General features: G+C 40.7%; 1 protein-coding gene across 29 annotated transcripts in view; it reads left to right on the forward strand.

Moving 5' to 3' along the window:
* The first annotated feature begins 1795 nt into the window (after positions 1-1795).
* GOLGA4 (golgin A4) overlaps positions 1796-18235 on the forward strand; it is a 77524-nt gene continuing 61084 nt past the window's right edge. For 27 of the 29 annotated variants that reach the window (XR_010362683.1, XR_010362684.1, XR_010362687.1 and 24 more), the window contains exons 1-2: positions 1796-1928; positions 7587-7682. Coding sequence is in view for 18 of the 29 variants with exons in the window: in XM_064420903.1 (XP_064276973.1) it covers positions 1842-1928; positions 7587-7682 (183 nt within the window). In the remaining 11 variants the exon portion in view is untranslated. Of the gene's footprint in view, positions 1929-1959; positions 2339-7586; positions 7683-18235 lie in introns of those variants that run through there. The other 2 variants (XM_064420969.1, XM_064421012.1) reach the window with 2 other exon arrangements.

Consider the following 18235-nt stretch of genomic DNA (forward strand, 5'->3'; position numbering starts at 1 on the left):
TGAATTTTACCGCCATGCTGCTGCATGTCATATTTAGAGAAAACAGAGGCTACCTCGCTGAAGCAGAAAATGTTTAATTTTTATGGATGCAATAAACTTAATTGCCCATTTTATCTTATTTCCTTATGGACTGCTATTCAGATGGTTTTGTCCTTTTAGTTCCGGGGACTTTTTCCTACAATTCTGTTTGAACCTACAGGAAGGATACCCTACAAATCTTCAAGATACTTACCTGGCTATTACAGCTTTTAGGTCCAGATTAACTCTTTTGAACGTGTTTGAAGTCAACAGTTATTCTCAACAAAAATCAGTAGAGTCTGCAAGTCACTGCTGTCATCTGAAGTATGCATATTAGTCTTAACAGGAACACACAAACAAAAGGGTCACTACCAGTCACAGTTTATCTACAACTAAACAGATTGCAAAAAAAGATTTTTATTTTTTTTAAAAAGGGGTGTTTTTTTTCTGCTACATTAAACAAACATAAAAATATGTTTGTTTAATGTAGCAAAAAAAAAACCCTTGGAAAACCAGCAGTTTATTTTTGCTATAGATTTATCTTGATTATTTTTTTAGTTAGTGTAAAAGAAATTGGAAAATTATTTCCTATCCACTTCCCCCCACCCCCCTAAAATTACTTAGAGATTTCAGGAGTGTATTTCAGTGAAAACATTTCTGGGCATTTGTGATTATTGCATACAGCCTCCCTAGTAGGAAGCTTTACAGAAGAACATGTGGTTCATAGTTTCTTGCAAACAGCACCATGTATTTTTTTAGACTTCATGCAATGTCATTGTCAACACAGTAAATTTCAAAATAGTCCCGTTGTTGGAGAATGAATGCTGGCTGCTGCTGACAGCCCTCTGTACGTACATTCGCAGCACTGAACATACACACACACGCACAAACGTCATCCAACAAGGGATCTAAAGCCAGAAGTTTTAACCTTGCACAGCCAAGAACATTTCTGCCATAGATTCGGGGAGACAGTAGTAACAATACTAGCAAACACTGCCGTTTCACCCTCAATGGTACTTTAGTTGTAACAGTGTCTCTCAGGTTTACAAACAGAAAGCTACTCAAAAAAAAAAAAAAAAAAAGTCGCGACTTTCCTATTAGCAGATACGTGCCCAGGCAGCTTCAAAAAGGGACTATTGGGCATTTTTTAGTCGGAAGCTTTCACAAGCCTCCATTTTGTTACCTTGCTGTCGGGTTCTTCGGCTTGTGAAAGCTTGTTCTCGACACTATCGCTGACCGACTCAGGAGGACTCTCACACAAGGCCTTACAGACCCTCAGGGTCAGCATTTAGGCAAATCGAGGGTCTCCGTGGCGGTTTAAGGTACGGAATCAAACGGCTACGGCGGCGGAAAGGCGCAGCGAGGCGGCAGCTTTTACCGCTCTGTTTTTCCTCCTTCCGGATAGAAGCGGTCACTCCTCCGCCTGCTACATACCCAGGACGGAACCGCCTCCCTCGCCCTCCGGGAGAGACGGAGAAAATGAGGCCAGGCAACGCCACTTTGCCCCGCCACAATCCTGGCGCCCAGGGCCGCTCAGGCTGCACATCCGCCCGGGTTGTGGGAGGAGTACGCCGCGCATTGCGTTCAGAAGTTTGTGCCTCGCCGCACACCGTGCCGGCCGAAGCGCTCGGCTCCACGTTGGCTGCGCAGGCGCAGCGGTCGCGGCTGCCTGTGCCCCGCGGAGGGGGTCCGAGGGCGGGGCGGTGGTGGCTCCGCGGGCCGGGGCGAGGGGAGATCGGTTCCGCCGCCCCCTGGGCGCCCCTTGCCGTCTGCCCAGCCGGCCCGGAAAGCTGTACTCTCATCCCCTTCTCCCTCCCGCCACCATGTTCAAGAAGCTGAAGCAGAAGATTAGCGAGGAGCAGGTGCTGCCGCGCGGAGCGGGTAGACGTGCGAGCCCCCTCCCACCGCAGGTACGGCGAGGAGGGGCCGCTGGGAGATGTATCCGCCGGACCGTTGTGGGCGCTTGTGACGGCCTTTCCCCTGGCGGGGCGAGGCCGCGCTTCGCCCGGGGAAGCCTTGGTGTCCTGCGGGTCGATCGGGCAGGCCTGAGCAACGCGACCCTCCCGCGGCTGTTGCTGCGGCGGCGGGCCCCAGTCCGACCGAAGGCTCCGGCGGGAGTCGCTGCCCGGGTCGCTTGCCGCGCGAGGCGGCTTCGCTAGAACTTCGTCATCTAAGTTTTTACTGATTCTCCTCCTGCTAGAAACCGTGCTTCGTTTTGTCCACTCCACAAAAGCTGTCTTGTGGAAGAATGTAAAAAACATCTCTTGCCTGAGCATCGAACAGAATGAAACAGAAATGGGTTTCTTCCTTGGCATTTGAAGTAATGATACTTTCACGTGTAGTGAATAACAATCCAGCATTGAGTTCCCTAGTTATCCCTAGTCTGTCGTTTTAATGCTTGTTCTTTCAGTTCTGTATGTCTCTTCTGTTAACATCTTTTGGAGGGCTGGTTTGCTTCCCTCAGCCTTATTTTTGCATTTTTTTTAAACTGTAGATTAATTGAGAATATAGTATAAATCTGAGAATGAGGTACTTATTTATTTGTTCTAGTCATAATTTAATTGGCCATTTTCCTCTCGTATGTACTTTATTTCACTAAGTTGTTATAAATGTATTTTAGTAAAGGCTATTTTTAAGTGTTAATAATACACACTAGATAGGACATGTGTGCAGAGTGTCTAAGTGAAAGTGGCCAAAAATAAGTTGTGATGATTTCATGTATGTGTCAAAGCAGAATAAACTCTCTCTTCACAAATTTTGGGTAGAAAGACTTCAGCAAGTTAACTTCCTATTGGCCAAGTCTGCTGATAATGTCTGCCTGTGTCTTATTGCTAGGTTAAGTATCCTGTGTATCTTGGAATGTAAAAGTATAAAAACTAATATAAACTCTGAATCCTGTGAATGTTAAGCTACAGACTGGTGATTTAGTTAATTTGACAAATAGGTGATTAGTTGCCTGGGCTTGATTTGAGTGTAATTTGAACCACTGAGAGATTTGGCAGTGCATAGTCACAGTATTGGACCATGGTTTCAAAACTGACAGTTATGTTCTGTTCTTTGAATCACTCATTTTTGGAAATGGATCTATTGTGAAATTTTGTATAGCTTGTTGGGTCTTACTTTAAGGCCTTCCACAGTATTAATTCTGTGCCTTCTCTAGTTATTGAAGTATGTTTTTGTTAGTTACAGTTTTAGAGTGCTTTCTTAATTGCCATATGTGGTGAGCTTTCAGTGCAGTGTAAAAGAGATTGATCTGCAGAGTTTACTGTTTTCAATGTACAGCAGCTAAATTATGACACCTTTCACACAGCACTGTAATACATGTAGTTCAGGACATTGTAATCCACTTAGTTCGGGATGCTCCGTGCACATGTTCAAGAGTTGATACTTCCTGAAAATTATTCTACTGAATAAATATGGTCTTATGTGCATATATGCACCCAATGGCGTAATATACTTTAGTCTTTATCTGCCTCTTGAAAAATTAATGTTCACAAATCTCGTAGCTGCAATCTGCTACGAGAGTTTATAGTAAATTATACCTAGTCTGTTGACCTAGTCTGCTGTACTATGCACAGAGCAGATTATGTAACTCAAGGGTTGACATAAATGGAAAGGGAGAAGCAAGAAATTATAACATATTTTTATTTTTGTGTAAAATAGTTGTCTTGCAATGTTTCTTACTCTTTGGTTGCTCTCAAGTAACACTAGGGGGAAATAGTTAAATTTGATCTTAGAAGTAAAATAAGTTTGTCTTTTTATGTCTTGTATTTCATTTGAAAACAGTCTTTTAAGGAAGAAGTGAGGTTTTGAGGATTATAAAATATACTGTAGTCTTGTAAAAAGTGTGGGATATGCTTTTTTCCTTTACTTTTATTCAGATCAGTAATTCAGATTCTTAAAATGCATTCCTTCCTGTCAAAACATTTTCAGACCAAATTTTTCTAACTCTTACAGTTTCTCAGTTTATGAAACTTATGTTTGCATTAATTTTTGCTCTTTTCTTTCCTATACCCTCTTGTAGAGAGGCTTCACTCACTATGCTCTATACCTTCTATACTCTATTCATATTCCTTACTTTGAGACCTAGAACTTCACATTTGTACTTCAGTTTGTAGTGTCCAAGACTAAATTTACAAACTTAAGACTGGTGTAAACCTGGAGGTAAAATTTTTCAAGTATAACTCAAGAAATATAACCTTGTGTGAGGAGGTGTTTGTAGGCCTTCCTCTTTCACAGCTAACTGATGTCATCTGTCAAATTGAGAATACCTGTCCCTCATAGTCTGAGGAACACATCTCTTTCTGATGGCTGACAGGGTGGAAAAAAGCGCTGTTACAATTACAGGTGTCTTAAACTGCTACTTGTCCAAGATTGTCACCTGACAAATAGGGATGAAGAAAAAATGGAGACAGTCAGTACTTTCTTTGCCTCAGTTTTTAATAGTACTGACAGACCTTGGTCTGCCTGGTCCTGAGTCAGAGGACCATGACTGCAGGAACATTAACTTTCCATTTGTGAACACTGGAATTTTAACAGACAAGTTATGTTGTGTCAGTTGAATGAATGTTTATAAGTTCATGGGGCCTATGGGATTCAACCCAGGATACTAAAGGAGCTAGCAGATGTTGTGGTAGGACCCCTCTCAATCATCCTGGGAATCTGCAGAGGTCCCTGCTGACTGGGAGCTAACCAGGTTACTGGAAGGGCATGAGGGAATATGCAGGAAACTACAGAGTTAACCTCAGAACCTGGAAAAATTATTAAGAAAATCATACTGTATGCTGTTGAAAGAAAAGAACAGTGCAATTATCAGTCAACCTTCTGCAGTAAGTTCACCTGCCTGCTAGACAAAGGGAAGGTGGTGGATGTAGTTTTTCTGGGTACTATAAAGGCTTTTGGTACTGTTCTTCCCAGTGTTCTTCCAGACAAGTTTTCCAACAGTAGGGTGAGTAGGTATGCAGTGCACTGGGTGATGAGTTGGTTGAAGAGCAGGGCTCAAATTATTGCAGCAAACAGGACATCTGGCTGGTGACCAGTTACCAGTGGTGTTCCTCAGGGCTCAGGTCTAGAGGCAGTTCTGTTCAGACTCTTTATCAGTGATCTGGAGGCTGCAGTTGAATGCTCAGATAGTTAGGTGAAGTGTTCCTGATTCTCCCATGGGACAAGAGGCTTTGCCTTGCAGAAGGATTGATTGGAGTATTGAGCAGTCACCAGTGATATGGAGCTGAGCAAGACCAAATGCTGGATTCTGCACCTGGATGGGGTAATTCCAGACACAGGTCTGAACTGGGAGAGGAGTGGCTGGAGAGCAGCCCTGCAGAAAGGGCTTTGGGAGTGCAGGTTGGCAAGAAGCTCAATGAGAACAGCAGGAGTGTGTGCCCTGGCAGCCAAGGGGACAAACCTGATCCTGGGGTGCATCAAACACAGCATCACCAGCCAGCCAAGAGAGGTGATTATCCCGCTGAATTCAGCACTGGTGCAGCCTCACCTTGAGTACTGTGTGCAGTTCTGGGCCCCACTATTTCAAAAGGATGTGAAGGTCCTTGAACATGTCCTGAGAAGAGCACCAAAGCAGCGGAAAGGGCTGACAGGAATGTGCTCTGGGCACTGGGCTTGTCTGGTTTGGAGAGGAGGAGGCTGAGGGGTGACCTCACTGCTCCCTACAGCTTCCTGAGGAGAAGTAGAGAGGGAGGCACTGAGCTCTTCTCCGTGGTATACAGCGCCAGAACATGCAGGAATAACTCAAACTGTGTCTGTCATGGGAGATTTGGACTTAACATGAGGAAATACTCTTTTACCAGAGGGTGGTCAAAACATGGAATAGGCTTCCTGGAGAGGTGGTTGGTGCCTTCCCCACCCTTGCCTGTCAGTGTTGAAGAGGCATTTGGACAGTGCCCTCCCTTAAAGCCATGCTTTAACTATTAGTCAGCCCTGAGCTGGTGAGGAAGTTGAACACTTCCAATTTAACTATACTACCCTGTTTCAGCTCTTTTTGTTTTTGCATAAGTTCAATGGATATTTGTGCTGCAAAGCTTAGTGCTACTGAAATGAGTGTAAATTGACAAGAAGTCTGAATGCAGCAGTGCAAACTGTAGAACTGTTAAGGGCAGGGTGAAGAGATGTGTTCATACTGCTTCTAAGCAGTGACAAAGTATCCTTGAATGTTTCTGGCCCTCACTAAACAGAAGGAAATTGATTTTCAAATAATCTTTAAAACCCTGGCATTAGATTGAGGGTAGGAATAAAAGAAGAGTAATAGTCTGTCAGCATTAATAGATTGGGTCTTTTTTACAAACCCTATGAATACTTTGGTATGATTGTTTTCAGCAGTACATAAAGCTTTTAATGATGAATAGCTATTTGGTACTAGGTAAGCTGTTTGACTTTTGAGTGGTATTTTCAAGTTGGGACATTGGCCTACCTCTAGACCTGTAACTATGACTGCTTTTAGAATAATTTTGATGTAAAATAGAACAAATATATCTACCACTCCTGGTTCCAGCAGTGTTCAGCTGATAGAAATTTCATGAAGAGGTAGGGTCAAAACATGCATGTGCTTGCCTTATATCCTTGGTTAAGTACCCCTGGGCCCTTCCTGCAGGTGGAACTTCTGGTCATCTGACCACTCTGGGCCTGGATTTAGGTTCCAGGGGCAGAGTATGGCACATTTCCTCTGATGTGCCAGGTATTGGCAGCCACTGCAGGACTGGGATACAGGTCCAGAGGGATGGGCTCTGTGCAGGAGGGCATCACCTCATCAAAGAAAGACCTGACCTTCCTCTTCCTCCCACCACATGCCTGAAATATTTTAAGTCCACATCCTTCCAGCCTTTCGCAATACCTGATGAAAAATCTTGCTAATTATTTTCTTTTGTATGGATCTGCTTGTTGATACTTTACTACTCATTACATTTATACTGAAATTTTATATTTGAAGTTTGAATGATGAGGCTGGCTAGGTAGTTTGTTTGAGTTGGTGTGACTTTTTAGAACCTCAATTTGAATGAAGTTGTAAAATTTCTGTGAATAGATGTTTAGTTCTGATAGAACAACAAGTACATATAGACATCAGAAAAATATAGCAATTTCTTGTGCCCTTTTCATTGTTTAGATTCGATGTTACAAATATTGCAAATTTAACATTTATAAATTTTCTTAGTGTCATTTTTTGTTGTTAATTTTCTAAGTTCTTGATCAGATTCCGTTCCACTTGTAAATGCTTGAATCCCTGTCAAATCACAAAACTTTTAAACCTTAAGCAATTGTAATATGTTCTTAAAATATTAGGAGTCTTGTTTTTCAAATATGGTCTAAGAGGACTGTAGTCAGAAATAATCAAAATAACCATTTTGTTGTTTGTTCGTGTGGCTGATTCATGGCACATTTTGCTCTGGGGACTTTTTAGTAAGGTACAACTTGTCACAGACAGTTGTTTTTTTCAAAAAGAGCTAGACTATGCTTCACTGAGATGACATAGTTAGTAATTCTTGAAGTAAATTATAATACAGAATAATTACTTCTGGAGTTAATAGTATTACTTGTTGATATACATGATTTCTCTATAGGTCCCTTCCAGATCCCCTCCATCAACTGGCAACAGAATCAGGACAACTTCGTTTACAGATCAGAATCATGAAGGTACTTTAACACCAGACAAAGAGGTCAGTTGAGAACTATTTTTCTCTGCTTTTCTGCTTAAAAAAACTAACTTTATGTCCTTCATTACATTTTTTTTTTATTTCTCAATCTCACTATTTTCTGTGTATTTATAGATATGAATAGTCTATTTTTAGGTTAAATACCAAAGTGTTTAATAGTAATAAAACAGATCTTTAAGCTGTAGTGATTAACTCCCAGATTAGGAAACTCTTTCAGTCTTCACGTCTTAAAAATCTTATTCCTGAACTGAACTCAGTGAGGTAGTGGGACAGAGGATATATTCAGAGAGACTAACTTCGTTTTTGTCCCACTTTTGGTTGAAAAGCTACGTGAGTCCAGGTAATTTGAGGTGGATGATCCAAAAGGTTTATACAGAGCCTTTGTGATTTTTTTCCAACCATGCCTGCAATAGGTATCAAACTCAAAGGTATTTCCCCTACCCCACTTCCTTTCTCCCTTGCCCCCAAACTTAAAACCAACCCAGGCCCCCTCACCTCCCCCTCCAAAAAAAACCCCCGAACAACAGACTAAACTGAGTCTAATTTATCAGTCATAAATTATCATTAAAATCATTATCAGCATGATGTGTAACCTTGACTTGCATAATAAAGCAAACAAAGAAGATTATCTGCACTTACCTTGTTTCATATTAAGTACTATGGCTCTTTTGAAGCGACTTGATTAAAAAAAAAAAGCAACAAATACAAATAAACAAAACATTTCCTGACTTAGTGAGCATGGACATAGACTGGTAGCATAAAGCAGGATGCTTCTGTGATTCTGTGAACTTTTTCAGAGGAAATGTGTCCTTGTCAGAAAATTCAGTTGCTTTGTTTTGCCACAAAAAATTATGTGTTTTCTTGCAGTTGAACAATCCACTTTAATTTTTAACACAATTTTTTCTTTAGGAGATAATCAGCTATACCTGAAATTTGCAATGGATTTCATTATGAATGCTATCAGTGATAACAGTTTGGCAGTTTGCTTCCTGCAATAATAGAAATTGAAGGGAAAATACCTCATGATTTTTGTATTTTGGTATTTTGTAATAAATGCTTATTTTCTCTACTGTGATATATATATATATATATATATGCATGTGTGTGTGTGTATGTGTATGTATATACGTCTGTAATGAATTCCCTCTCTCCTTAGAAAAAGATTTTCTGTTAACTGGTGATCCAGAGTGTTAGCAAGCAGCATCACCCAGGATAAATTGCTAAGTTTTTCAGTAAGGAGAGTTTTCTGTTCTTAATACAGGGTATAGAAATAGCATATTGCCACATGAGAACTACTACCATGGCCGAGAAGGAGTGAGTTGGTACAGAGAGTTGATTCCCCTGTTTTTGGGGGTTTTTTTTATTTATTGTATAACCTGCAAAAGAACTGATTTGGTGAAGGTTTTCTTCGTGATTTCTATTGAGAAATACATTTACTTCATTAGATATGTGTTGTCCCCAGAAAACTCCATTTTCAGAGTGCTGTTCCGGACAAACAAGAGAAGCAAAGGATTCTCCATAGCACTTGCCAAGTTACATTGGAAGAACATTAATCTCTAAATAGACTGGTTGGACTGGAATGAGCAGAGAGGCAGAAGGAGAAATAAGATTAAGAATGGAAACAGAGGTACTAAAGTACCATCAGATTTGCACTTAAGCTTGGACTTAGGGGAGCTGCCATCACAAGTTTTACTTGGGAAACACATCCTTTAATTAGAAATTCAAGAAGTAATGAGTAGTTTCATCATAAGGGGATGAAAACCTCTTTTTTTTTTGTTTTATATAAAATGGAATGTTTTGCAAAAAAATTAAGTTTAAATTATTAAAATAAGAAATTGAATTTCTTCAAAAATTTCTCATAAAAGTTGGCAGTATGGTTAAAAGCAAATCATCTTTGAAATCTGTTGGATTAGATTTTCATAAAATTCAGTTCAGCAGCAGTATACAATGCTTAAATAAGATGCAGGTATTGCATATTGTCAGTAAAAATACATGCCCTGATTATATGAATGCATTAAGTCTTTTGGAGGGTATTTTTTTGAGGTGTTCTCATTTGACCAGGCAGTTTTTTTATGTGCAGGAGTCAATGGCAGTGGCATTATAGTGAGCTGTTGGACAGGATTTAATACGCTGAAAATATTTGGTTGAAGAGTATTGTATGCTAAAACATTTTTGCAGTACATGAATAATTGCTAACCCTTTTAGTATTGAAAGCTAAGCAAATTAGTGTTTCATCATTTTTTGTATGTTTTGTGTCCTCTGTGAGCTATGTTTTAGTATGTCTTTAAATAGATCAGGTTTTTGTATTTTTAGTTCCATGGTATTAAAGTTGCAAGTATCACACATGAAATCTTTGGTTTATTCCCAGAATATTTTTATAATAAAAATAATTTCAGAATTAGTTACAGTTGTAAATGACATCATTAGTCTGATCAAATAACTATAATAAAATATATGTGCCAACATTCTTGCTTTATACTCTACAATGAGAAGATTTAAAAAATACTTTTAATATTTCAAGATTCCAAGATGCTATCAGTTTAAAATAAACCTACAACTTGTATGCTCCATTTATGTAATGCCAGGTAAGTTTCTTTTTCATGTCAGCTTTCCTCTTCAGCTTGTATTTTATTTGATATGTGAATCTCCAGTAGCAGTGTTATAGAAAGACTCAAAATTTTTTCATGTATAGGAAAAGGCAGACGTCTGACTACTTCTGTATTCTCTTATTGCAAGCAGCTCGTAAAACATGATCACATTGTGAGGTAAAACTACTTCTGCAGAGCTTCATCAGACAATTTGCATATCCAGTGCTTTCTGATTTGGTGTGCTGCTGTTTGAAACAGCCCTAGACTATTAAAATATGCTTATTTAGTGAGTTCATTCTTTTTTGTGGAAAAATAGTGTTCAGTTTTCAAACTGTTACCATATTGACTTTTGAAACAGAGTTTGAGGTGAAATACATGAATCATATTCACTATAGCTTCTGTAAGTTAAAAATGTTCTTTTTGTTCTACAATATTATACTTGTTTACCAGTATCCAAGGCCAAACTGCAGAAGATAATAAAGCTAGTGGTAGTTTGCTATCAGCTGAGAGCAAGCAGCTGATAGATTGCTGTGGGTGACCTACCAGTCATGCATCCAAATGTCACTGGTATCCTAATGAGTGTTATGGAAGTGCCAGCAGAGCACAATATATATAGCACTTAGACCTAAAGATACTTAGCCAAGGTACTTTTTGGTCTCACTTTAATAGTGTATAATGACTGTGTTGTTAAATTAGTTGAAATATTTCTTTAACATTGGCTATTAATAAAGCATGACAAGTAAAGCTGAAATAATATTCCTTCAATACTTTTGTTATTTCTGTGTCTTTTCTGTATTCTTATATTTTATTTGAAGAACTTCTAAATAGATGTTGCTATGCAAAGATGGTAGTGGTTCAGATATATCTGTATTTTTTTTCCTTTCTGATATTTATGACTAATTTTTGGAGGCTGCGTAAGTTAGTTTGAATCTCAACTACTTGTATTTTACAACCCCTGATACATACAGGATGCTTAGATGCTTAGGTGGCTCATCAAAATGAAAAGCAAACCAGAAAAGACCTATTTGATTTCTGTACTGCAGCTTTGTGAAAGTGCAGCTCAGCTCTTCTAGATTCTGGAACTTTCTTTATTTCAGAGAGAAACTCTTGTAATTTTAGCTCCTCAGTTTTTCTTATTCCCTTAGGACAAATAACCAAATTTATTTATATATTTTACTCTGGGGAATGAGTTCTTTTTAAGTAAGAGTTGAAACAACACCTTTAGCTGATAGTTGACGTCTTCTAGCTACTTGAAGTAGATGAGGAAGTGGTGGCTTTTTGCTTAGACAAGTTTTGTAGTCTCATCCTCTTTCTTCTGTCTTGCTGTGCTGGTATATAACATAGCAAAACTGCTCATGTACAGTTATAGAAACTTTTAAATGTTAACATTCTACAAATACACGTATGCCATGATGCACTTTGCTAACAAGATGTATGAATTTTCAAATTTGCTTGATAACAGGCTAATACAAAATTTGGAACTAATTCTCTTCTTTTTCTGAAAGGGAATAATGATTACCTTTGGCAATCAAACATATTACATGCATGTAATATGCATAATATTTACCTACTGCCATCTCCAGAGCAATGAGACTTGGGTCAAACTCCGATCCCTGTTAAATTTTGGGGTTTCTTTCACAGCATATTAAGGAAGCTGTTTGATCTAGGAATTGCATGTACTTCGGCCTTTGCACCCTGCTCACCGTAATCCTTGTGAAAGAAGATTTGAGCATGGTAATTCTTCAGAGGAATGAGGAATAATAATACTAATAAGAACACAGTCATTTCTGGAGTTCAGAAAGTCCTTAAAGATCAAGTAAGGCTGCTTCATTTAGGCCAAACTTGAGGGCTACAGAAACTCTGCAGAATGTTGAAAATACAAAGGTTATTTAAACAATAACAATATGTGTCCTTTGATAATACTAAAGGTAATGTCATCTGGCATTTGGCTTCATCTACCATTTTACCTTATTTACAGCTTTCTATCCAAGATAGAAACGTTTGTTACTTAGAAGGATTTTACTTGCAGAAAAACAGAATAAGACTTAAATATTGTGACAGAAGTTCAGTAATGTCATAGTTTGCTAAGGAAGCATTCCTCTTTGACTTGCCATGACGCTCGTATGACCCTAGGCTTTTGCTGCTGGGACTGAAGCACGTTCACCACAAGCAGCTCCAGTGAGATGATGGGTGCCCCACCTGGCTCCCCACACTCTCATACAGAGACAAATTTCATGACACTCACATGTCAGACAACTTTCCCTCACTGCCTTGACCGAAGGTTTCCCATAGCAGAGTCCTAGACTCTGCTTTCTTTAAGAATTTTTATCATGGTGCAGCAGTGTAATAACAGATGGAGTTGGGTGTCTCCTTTAGGGGCCCTGAACAAAGGAATGCCTGGCTTTCATTCTGTATGCCTGTTTTAATGGTGATACTTGATCTGGGGTCTTCTTACTGTTCATTGAGTTCTACAGAGTCTCTGGGTGGCTGGACACAGTGCAGCTGGCATGGCAAGGCTGTGCCTTTTGTTGGGGAAAGGGCTCATCACTGGGGGTTTCAGCTATTTCCCCCCACCCAGGGCACAACCTGTAGCTTGCAGTGCCATTGTACACTGAGCTACCTGTACTATTTCTAGTCCTCAACAGCATTCAGTTAATAAATTTGGTGCTTGAGATTAAGGTCAGTGTGGGCTAGGGAGATTGTTTACCTTGGAGTATCACAGAATTGGTAGGGTTGGAAGGAACCTCTGGAGGTTGTAGCATTAGTGTTCCTGGGTGGGCAAGGATAGGTTGTATTCAGTCTACACAGGGACCCTCAGCCAATGTCATTCAGCTCTAAATGCGAATGTATCATTGGCCAGAGAGCTGGACAGTGCTAAGACCTCAATGAATCACATGTAATTGGAGCTCCTATAAAAGGAACTGTGGGAATAAACTTGAGGCTGTTTGACACAAGAACTTTGGAGTTTGTGTCGTCCCTGTCTCTGACCCACACCTCCCCCCCACTCCAATGTTAGAGGACATCATGTAGTCCAACCCCATTCCAAGGCAGGATCACCTAGAGCAGGTCACACAGGAAATGAATGTGTCCAGGTAGGTTTTGAATGTCTCCAAAGAGGGACATTCTGTGACCTCCCTGGGAAGCCTGTTTTAGTGTTCTGCTACCCTAAGTGTAAAGAAGTTCTTCCTCATGTTGAAGTGGAACTTTCTGTGGTTTAGTTTATGGCCGTTATGTTTATGTCCTGTCACTGGGAACCACTGAAAAGAGTCTGATACCATCCTCTTCACAACCTTCTTTGAGATATTTTCATGCATTGATTAGATCTCTTCTCTGTCTTCTCTTTTTAGACTAAACAGGAGCAGCTCCTGCAGTCTTTCAGTGTGAGAAAGATGTTCCAGACCCCTAATTATCTTTGTGGCACTCTGCTGGAACCTCTGTGGTAGCTCCTTATCTTACTTGTACTAAGGAGTCCAAAACTCCACACAGCACTCCAGATGTTGCCTTACTAGAGCTGAGTTGAGGGGCAGGATCACCTCCCTCAACCTGCTGGACACAGTCTTCCTGATGTACCCCAGGGTACCAGTGGCCCTCCTAGCTGCAAGGGCATTGCTGATTCATGGTAAACTTGCAGCTGCTCCGAGTCTCCAAGGTCCTTCTCTGCAGAGCTGCTCTCTTCAGCCCCTAAGCTGTACTGATACTTGGGGTTATTCTTTTCCAGGTGCAATCCCCTTGTTGAACTTCATTAGGTTTCTTTGTGTCCAATTCTCCAGCTTATCAAGGTCCTCCTAAATGGCAGCACAGCCTTTAGGTGTATTAGCTACTCCCCCCAGAGTATATTTGAAGAAAGTGTTGGAAGATCTTAGTAGGATTTATATGGCAAGCTTCAAGTGTGATATGATGGTATTCTTAGGATTAGAAAAGCTTAAAGGATGACCTACATCTTTGCATCTTCTGTTTATGGTATGCTTCATCTCAGTTGATTCTAGCTTGTCTAGTTTTATTGATTGCTCTATCAGCCTACTGCTGATATGCTGCTAGTGATACATTAGACAATATAACACCAGATGTATTTAATGTTTCTAGTCTATTAAGATAATTCAGAATGGATTTTAGGACAAATCCTGAAGCACAAGAATCCCATGTGGTAATACTATTTAATGTTGGCTGACTAGCAGGTTGCTTCTTGTTTGCAGGCAGAGGTGAATAATTTTTTTTGTGATTTTTAATAACCCTTTCCCTAGCATCCCCACCCCAGAGTTAACTAGACAGTTAGTTCTTAAAATTGTACTGAATAGTTGGTTGAAAAAAAGAAAAATGCAGATAAAAACACATGTATATATTGTAAAGCATTAAGTAGTGTAATTACAGTACTCACTAGAGGGCTCTGCCCATAATTTAACTAAATATATACCAGGTTATGAGGTGTCAGAGTGTTGTGGTTTGACATTGGCCAGACACCAGGCACTTAGAAAAGCCACTCACTCACTCACTCACTCACTCACTCACTCACTCACTCACTCTTGTTATAGTTGGGCAAAGGAGAGGGAACGAAAATTAATGGAGGGTTCATGAGTTGAGATAAGAATCGGGGGAAAACACTCTAAGGGCAAAATAAGTTCAAATTTAAAGGTATAAGGTAAATTTGTTATTAACAGAGTCAGAGAAGGATAACAAGAAGTAAAATAAGCTTTTAAAATACCTTTCTTCCCCCCCCAGCCCCTCCCTCTTTCCCTCTGACAGCGTAGGGAGACAGGAAGTGGGGGTTTTGGTTAGTTCATCACCTGAGATCTTTTTCTGTTTGCTCAGGGAGGGAAGTCTTTGCTGTGCTGTGGGGTCCATCCCATGGGAGATGGTTCTCTGTGAACTTCTCCAGCATGGCTCCAATCTTACAAGCAGCAGTCCTGCCAAAACTGCTGCAACATGAGTTCCTCCCATGGGCAAACAACCTTTCTGAAATGGCTGTGGTGTGGTTCACTTATCTGCGGGGTGCAGTCCCTCAAGGATAGGCTGTTCTAGTTTGGAAGTTCAATATGGTGGAAGATTGTAGCCATTTCTCACAGAAGCCATTTCTGTGGCCCTCCCCCACTACTAAAAAACCAGGCCATGCCAAATCAACACACAGAGTAACAAAAATGCTGTAAGGAAGTCCTTAAATATTTTCATTGTTGGTCACTCAACATGGGAGAGTTAAGGATGAACTCACTAATGGGCAAATGCAGCCAGACCTAAATGTATTCAAGAAATACCACTTTTGGACCATGACTGAGTATATTCTGCCTTTGGTAGCTATTTGAAGTGTGAAACACTTGTCTTGGCTACTGAAGAGGAAATATTTTGAAATTTCATCTTGATAGAGGGTTCACTGTTCTGCCGCAGTGTTGTTGTGCCTTCATTACTTCTAAGGTTGGCTCACAGAATCACAGAATTAAGTAGGTTGGAAAGGACCTTTGAGATCCTCAAGTCCAACCTATGACCTAATATCACCTTATCAACTAGACATGGCACTAAGTGCCACATCCAGTCTTTTCTTAAGCACCTCCAGGGATGGTGACTCCACCACCTCTCTGGGCAGCCCATTCCAATGCCCAATCATTCTTTCTGTGAAGAACTTCTTCCTAATGTCGTCCTAAACCTAAACATTCTCTGATGGAGCTTAAGACTGTCAGTTGTTTCCTGGGAGAAGAGACCGACCCCCACTTGGCTACAACTTCCTTTCAGGCAGTTGTAGAGAGTGAACAGATCTCCCCTGACTTTCCTTTTCTCCAGGCTAAACAACCCCTCATCCGTTCCTCATAGGACTTGTGTTCCAGACCCTTCACCAGCCTTGTTGCCCTTCTCTGGACATGCTCCAGCATCTCAACATCCTTCCTAAATTGAGGGGCCCAGACCTGAACACAGTACTCAAGTTTTGGCCTCCCCAGTGCTGAGTCCAGGGGAAGAATCACTTCCCTGGTCCTGCTGGCCACGCTATTGCTGATACAGGCCAGGATGCCATTGGCTTTCTTGACCACGTGGCCAGACTGCTGGATCACGTTCAGTCTGCCATCAGTCAGTACCCCCAGGGTCCCTTTCTGCCTGGCCTCTGTCCAGCCTCTCTGTTCTCAGCCTGTAGTGCTGCAGGGGGTTGTTGTGGCCAAAGTGCAGGACCTGGCACTTGTCTTGTTAAACCTCATATCATTGGATTCATCTCATAATCCAGCCTGTCCAGGTTGCTCTGCAGAGCTTTCCTACCCTCTAGCAGATTGAGATTCACACCCAATTTGGTGTCATCTGCACATTTGCTAATGGTAGACTTGATCCCCTCATCCAGATCATCAGTAAAGATATTAAGCAGGTCTGGGCCCAATACAGATCCTTGGGGGATGTCACTAGTGATGAGCCACTAATTGGATGCAACACCATTCACCACCGAGTGGGCCTGGCTATCAAGCCAGTTCTTAACGCTGCAAAGAGTGCACCTGTCCAAGCCATGGGCTGTCAGCTTTTCGAGGATTATTTTGTGGGAGACGAGACAGTGTTGAAGGCTTTGCTCAGTCCAGGTAGACAACATTGACAGCCTTCCCTGCAATCTACCAGATGGGTCACCTGGTCATAAAAGGAGATCAGGTTGGTTAGGTAGGGCTTGCCCATCCTAAATCCATGCTGGTTGGTTCTGATCCCTTGGCCACGTTGCAGGTGCTGTGTGATCGTACTCAAGATGATCTGTTCATACAACCTTGCCAGGCACTGAGATGACTGACAGGCCTGTAGTTTCCTGGATCCTCCTTTTGGCCTTCTGATGGATGGGTATTAGATTGACCAGTTTCCAGTCATCTCAGACCTCCCCAGTTAGCCAAGACTGATGATAAGTGAGGGAGAATGGCTTAGGGAGCTCTTCTTCCAGCTCACTCATCACCCTAGTATGGATCCCATCTGGTGCCACAGGCTTGTGAGCTTTTTAAGTGGCTCAGCAGGTCACTGTTTCCTTCTGAATTGCAAGGAGGCTATTCTCTGTCTGTCTAATAGTTCAGGGGGCCTGTTGTTCTGAGGACAACCTGTCTTATTGTTAAAAACTGAGGAAAATAGGCCCTCCTTCCCTTCCGTGCTTGCCTTTACTCAAGCAAGAAAGGGCAAAGCTGAGATGGTTTAGAAATGTTCTTGCATCATGATCAGCATCAGTGAAACTGAACAGAATTTTGGATGGCATTGTACTGTTTGTGTAAGCTTTTAGTATGATGGAGACACTGGAATTGCATGTCTGCAAATTCAAGCAGTACTGCATCAATTTTCTTTTTCTCAAATTCGTAACTGTTATATAGATTGGCATGTTTTAGGCAGTGGATAGTTTGGATCTTACTGTGTTAAAACAGGGTTGCATATCCCTATCAGTCTACCAGGTAGTTTGAGTGAATTTTAAAAATGAACTTGTGCCATTGTTTAAAGTTTTGTCATCTTATCTGTATGTTTTGGGTATTATAATTAATATTTTGTGAAAGAATGAATTTGTAAATTTGTGAATTTATGTCTGAGCCTCCTGAACCTGGCTGCACTAACATGGTCAAGGACTTCCAGGGATTACTGACAATCTAACAATTCATAGATGCTGAACAAGCTGACAGACCATCACTTTTGGGGGGGATGAACTTGTTAGAGATCAAATAGGAATCCTTTTTAATGTGAACTTTTGGTGCACTAAATAATGTAATCAGGATTAAGCAAAGTAATGCTGTGGTGAAATGTCACAACTTAATATTTTGAGCACTAGCAGGCTGTTACTGTGCAGAGATAATTTAAATTGTCTGTCGTTCCTGAAGGTTTTTGATGGTGATCAAAAAGTGATTATTAAAAGTGATTTAATTAAGCTGAAGATAATATATTTTACATGTTAAAAATGTTCATAATCTTTTGGTTAATAATAATATTTGCCTAATCAATTTATCAGTGCTTTGCAAACTGTCTTTCATCTTCTTAACTGGTTCCCTCCAAACA

This window comes from Passer domesticus, chromosome 1 (assembly GCF_036417665.1).
Source record: "Passer domesticus isolate bPasDom1 chromosome 1, bPasDom1.hap1, whole genome shotgun sequence".
In the NCBI taxonomy this organism is placed as follows: domain Eukaryota; kingdom Metazoa; phylum Chordata; class Aves; order Passeriformes; family Passeridae; genus Passer; species Passer domesticus.